Source organism: Plasmodium gallinaceum (assembly GCF_900005855.1).
Source record: "Plasmodium gallinaceum strain 8A genome assembly, contig: PGAL8A_v1_53, whole genome shotgun sequence".
In the NCBI taxonomy this organism is placed as follows: domain Eukaryota; phylum Apicomplexa; class Aconoidasida; order Haemosporida; family Plasmodiidae; genus Plasmodium; species Plasmodium gallinaceum.
In genome coordinates, this window is record NW_021628210.1 from 390,766 (window position 1) to 397,031 (window position 6,266).

A 6,266-nucleotide genomic window follows, 5' to 3' on the forward strand; every position below is an offset into this window, starting at 1 on the left:
ATATATATATATATATATATATATATATATATATATATATATATATATATATATATATATATATATATTTTCATAAATTATAAGTAGCTCTTTTTATTTTATTATATCTTTATTATTTTTCTTCTTTTTTCCTTCCTTCATTCTTTATTTTTCCATTCTTTTAGTAATAGATAATATATATTTCACAGTTTTTTATTTTTTTATATGAATTATCTAAAGTTTCTTAAAATTTAAAATCAGTTTTACATTTTATTATTACATATATTTTTAAAACAAATAAATTTAATGTAGAAAAAATATATATATATATATTTCAACAATTTTAATTATGTTTCTTTTTTTTAATTATTATTAAAATTATATTATAACCTTTTAACTATATATATGTTAAATATTTACATAAATTTTATTATAATTTAACTATGCGCACATTAAAATATGTTTAATAATGACATATTTTGTTACATACATATGTAAACAAAAAAAAAAAAGAAAGAGATATTTCAATATTATTATTTATTTTCTTTTTTTATTCTAATAATATTAAATTTACAAAGAATTAAATATTTAATAATTTATATATAATTTTAATTTAATTTTTTTTTTTTTTTTTTTTTTTTTTTGTCCCATAAAATTTTCACTTTCATATATCTTTTAATTTTATTTAATTTTATTTAATTTTTTAAGTTGGAATCTTTATATAAAAATTTTATTTTTTTTATTTATTATCCTTCATTCACTTGTTTAATTTTTTTTTTTTTTTTCATTCTTTAAGACGGTTCTTAAATGAAATATTTTTATTAATAATATTTTTTTATATAAAATATATATGTAAATGAAAATAAATTTCTTCCGCTATTGAATTTACACATATTACTATTAAATTCTGCACAATGTAAATTAATTGTTAAATATAAATTTGTTTAAATATTATAAATACTATTAATTTTTTAATTATAATTTATATTTATTATAAATTAAATTTTTCTATTATGTGATGTTAAAAGATGAATACTTTAGTAATTTTTATAAAAAATTAAACTTTATATATTGAAAATTTTACACTAAAAGTTATTAAACTATTTTTAATTTTTTTTTTTTTTTTTTTTTCACGTAAATCGTATAAATAAAATATATCAAAAGTAAAAAAAAAAATAAAAAAAAGTAAAATGAAGAAATAATAATTATATATACATATATATTTAAGCAAATAAAAAATTATTTATCAGACAACTAAATTAAAATAAAATTAAAGAAGCATACAATTTTATATTTTCATTTTTTTTTTTTTTTTTTTTTTTTTTTTTTGAAATATTTTTTATATATTTATGTATATTTATAAAACTAGTGATAAAGATATGAAAAGAATCTTATAAGAACTTCGATTTTTTTCTATATATCGGTTGATATCAGGTTATTCATGTTATACATTGGATTAAATTGTTTGTTTCTTTTCGTATTTTTATTTTTTTCATTCTTATTTTTGAATCTAATATTTTTTTGAAAATGTTCATCTGAGGATGATCTATTTAAGAGCTGCACAAGAAAATTTGATCTCATGATCAAGTTTTGCGTTTTATCAATAACCTGTTGATATAAATTTGGTGGTGTTGTTGATATTTCTATACAATTTTTTTCACTATCAATTTTTGCATCTAATTTAGCATTTCTTATAAGATTTACTATCCATTTTTCTGCATCATCTCTAGATAAGTTTACTTTATTAGCTATCATATCAATATTGATAGACTTATGTATACGGCAATATGTTTCAAATATTATAAAACGACTTTGTTCTTCAATATATGGTTTTAATTTAAATAAGAAAATATCCTTATCACATAAGGAACCAATTTCAGATATACATTTTTGAGCCATATTAAAATCATAATCAATAAATATAGATATAAGTAAAGATGTAAAGGAATCTGTGTATTTTGATTTTAAAAAATTTAAAGTATTCAAAATAAGTTCAAAATGATCCTTTCTATTTCTATTAAATATCGCATAAACACAATAATATCTAATAATATGGGGGCATATTAAATTCAAAATAGATAAATTTTTTTCATCAATAAACCAATCTTGCAGCATAGAAAAAGAATTATTTTTAGGATATATATTTTTAACATAAATGACATACATAAAAAAATGAAAAATTAAAATTAATGACCAATGAATTAACCAGCTTCTTTGTAAAATAATTTCATTTTTTGTTACTTTTTCTTTATTCAGCAAATGACTTAATTTTATAATAGTTTCTACACAAACATTTATTTCATTTATAATATCTTCATTAATAATTACTTTATCTTCTTCATTTTTACAAAATAAATATTCATCATTATTTATATGTTGAAAAAAACTATTTATGATGTTACTAATTATACCCCAATAACAAGTACGCATTTTAGGAGAATCTGAAATATTTATAACTATCTCAGATATATTTAAAATATATAATAATAAGTGCTGTTTACTTTTTTGATAATCTTTTTTTTGATAATAATATCTACTTAATTTTAAAATTTTGTCATCAATATTATCTGAGAAAGTGTATGTTTTATTTTTTTCTGAAATATTTAAATTACTCCATTCACGTAAACTAGCTATACTTTTCTTTTCAACACTTCCTCCTATTTTATTCATTTGATCATTTTTATAATCATTCATTACTTGTTGAAACTCTTCTATTTCTACTTCTAAACTATCTAAACAATTAGAAATTACTCCTCTATTACCATTCGTAAATTCATTTTCAATACTTATAACTTCTTTTTCACAACTATCATTTAGTAAATTTAAGTTATTATCTATTTCTGCTTCATCATGTATCTGAAAAAAGAAAAAAAAAGTGGAAAAATTAAAATCAAAAATAAATGATTAAAACAATAAATAAAAAAAAAAAATTTACGAAAATATATATAAATGAAAACATGTAAATTTATATACATAAGTAAATTTCTGCAAAAACCGTAAATATAAACGTAATTTAAAATAAAGCTAAAATTAATATGATATTCTGTACAAACTTTTTTCTTTCTTAATATAAGAATATTTCATATATTTTTTTTTTTTTTTTTTTTTTTTTTTTTTTGACATACCTTATTTTCCTTCAACCACATTAAAATGATCTGAATCATGTGCGGATCTAAGTAAGAACATAACTTATTCGTTAAATCAAATTGGCTTTTATCAGTATCTTCCATATTATTCATTATATAATTTTTCTTTTTTTTTTTATTTATTTATATATATTTCTTTAAAAAAAAAATAATACTCTTCTAAAAATAACAGAATCTTAGTTTTTTTATATTTTAAATTACATTAAAATTTCATAATTAAAAAAAAAAATTTTCATATAAATGTGAATTTTTCTTTTAAAATTTTATTTTTTAAAAAATTGAATTATATAATTTTTTTAAGAATATTCAATAGGTAACTTTTTTTTTATGTACTTAAATTTTTTAATAAATATTTAACATAAATATACATACTTTTTTTTTTTTTAACAGCTCTTAAATATTCGATTTCTTAAATGAAAATAAATTGAAAAACAGTATATATATTTTTTTTTTTTTTTTTGCGTATTCAAAATTATATATATTTTCATGCTTCACCGCATGAATTATTACAAAAATATAAATACATTTAAAAATAAAATTTTCTATATAATATAAAAAGAAAAAAAAAAAAAAGGTAGAAATAATTAAAAATAATATGTAAATTTTTTTTTCAACATTTCACTTCATAATTTACTAAATAGATTTCTTTATCTTTTTTAATTAAATATTATTTTACATATAAATCTGATTTTTATAAACTAATGAAATGTTACCAAAAAAATTTACTTTTATAAAAATATTTCATGAGTCTATCTTTTTTTTTTTTAACATAATTATCTAATATATAATAGTTTAAAATTTTATATAAAAATATTCTTTATAATAATTAAAGATTTTCCAATATAAAACAACATAAAAAAAAAAAAAGAAAAATAAAGATAAAAGAAAAAAAGTTTTTAAAAATAATAAAGATTGGAATGATATTAGGATTAAATATATTTACCATTTAAAAAAAAAAAAAAAGAAATGTATATTTATTTTATGTATGTTTATTTTTCTTTAGAGTAATATTTTTGATAACATAAAATGAATCAGGTTTATAATAAATACTAAATGATTTAAAGACAATTATATATAATTAAAAGATGAAAAGTAATATTAATTATTTGAAACACATATATTTCTTTTATCAATGGACATTCTTAAAATATATTTAACAGAAAAAGAAATTATAAATAATTAATAAGATAAATTAATTTGAAAATTTATATATATATATATATATATATATATGTTTTACATATACATCATGTTATATTATATATTGTGTTTATCTTATCAAGAGGTAATATTTCATTTGCATTTTTTGTTACTGATTTAATCAAATAATTATTTAACATATTTTGTATAAAAGATATATTTGTGTTTCTATAAATTGTTTTAGAATGTTTTTTAAAAATATTTTTATATGAATAAGCAGATTTAAAAGCTAACAATGTTTGCCACAATTCGTGGATAGAAAAACTTTTGTCAAAAGGTTTTATATTTATCATTTTATATTTCACATGTTGAAATGATTTTTGTAAATTTGAACCTATAGTTATTACTATACACTCTTCTTTATTAGATAATAGGAATTCAACTTCATAAATATTGAAAACTAATTTTTTCTTATAAAATTGTTTGTTATAACTATTATATTCTTTTGATTGTACTTTTTCTTTTTTTTTATAAACTATTTCATCTTCAGAACTATTTGTATTTTTTTTTTCTGATAATGATGAATTATCACCATCAAAACCAATAAGCTTAAAGAAATTAAATCCTGATTCTTTTTCTTTAAGATTATTTTCTTCATTATTGTCATCATTAGAAAAAATGAATTCTATTTCATTAAAATTGATAGACAAAGTAGTGATAAAGGATTTATTATAATTCTTTTCTTTTGTAGAATATGAGTTGGTAGTATATGTCGAATTATCTTCAGAAGATGATGAAGATAGATGGTATAAATTATCTAAAGGATCTTCAATAATTACTTTAACAGAATAATTATTGTTACATAAATATGTTAAAATTCTTAAGGAAACATCTAAAGAAATCAAAACTGGTCCCTTAGAGGCAATTGAAAAAATTTCTATATATTCTGGGTTCCTTTTAAATTTAATAGGTTTAGTCGTTAATGTATGAGGATCAAAAACACTACTTTTTTCTTTTTCTTGAAATTTAAAATTTTTATATATACGTCTATAAGCTTTACAAAATATATATTTTCCTAATGCCTCAAAAGGAATTTGAAAATTCCTTCCTTGATGAATTGGTATTATTTCATGAATCTTATTATCATTTATATCTACTCCTAAAAACCATTCGATTTTATATACTTCATGACAAGAACTGTATGGAGAAATATCATGAAATTCTACTATATTTTTTATATACGCATCACCCTTTATGCTTATAGGATTAGTATTTTTATCAAATATATTATTAGACAAGATATTACTACTTGAATTATCTATTATATTTATATCATGCAAATATATTCCACAATTTACCCTATCTTCATCTTCTATTTCATTTTCATTTATTTCATATTTTTCATATTGTGGTAAAACAATATCAGATTTTTCTTTTTCTTCTTTAGTTTCTAATGATTTTAATATATCAGTTAACTTAAATGATTCTTGTTCTACATTTTTTAAAATATGAATTTCATCATCTAGTGCTATTGGTTCTATGTTATCACTAACACAACAATACTTCATATAATCATCTTTTTTATATAAATTTGAAATATCCTTTTCTATAGAAAAATATGAGGAATTACTACTGTAGCTTTCTGACATATTTCTTTTTTTATACCACAATTAATCATTTTATTTTCTTATCTAGAATTTTTAAAAAAAAAAATAACTACAAATAAAATCTTCATAGTTTTTTTTTTTTTTTTTAATGTTCTATATATTTTTAATAATATCTATTCTAAATAAAAGTATGGTAATATTCGTATTTTCCCTTTATGGGAATTAAATAACATAATATTTGAATATTAAATTAATAAAAAGCAGTAAATAAAAACAATAGGTAAAAACAAAAAAAAAAAATAAAACATTGACAACATTTTAGAAAGAAATGACTTAAATCATACTTATAATTTTTTTTTTTTTTTTTTTTTTTTTTTTTTAAATTGAAATAAAT

General features: G+C 17.1%; 2 protein-coding genes across 2 annotated transcripts; both read right to left on the minus strand.

Moving 5' to 3' along the window:
• Window positions 1-1,392: 1,392 nt before the first annotated feature.
• On the minus strand, window positions 1,393-3,209 carry PGAL8A_00075500 (eukaryotic translation initiation factor 3, subunit 6, putative; the record flags this gene model as incomplete). The annotated part of the gene is made up of 2 exons (XM_028675167.1): window positions 1,393-2,835; window positions 3,105-3,209. 2 exons carry the CDS (start codon window positions 3,207-3,209, stop codon window positions 1,393-1,395), a joined length of 1,548 nt encoding a protein of 515 aa, XP_028525871.1.
• A 1,163-nt stretch (window positions 3,210-4,372) lies between these two features.
• On the minus strand, window positions 4,373-5,914 carry PGAL8A_00075600 (conserved Plasmodium protein, unknown function; the record flags this gene model as incomplete). Its single annotated transcript, XM_028675178.1, has 1 exon — window positions 4,373-5,914. One exon carries the CDS (start codon window positions 5,912-5,914, stop codon window positions 4,373-4,375), a length of 1,542 nt encoding a protein of 513 aa, XP_028525872.1.
• Between the last annotated feature and the right edge of the window lie 352 nt (window positions 5,915-6,266).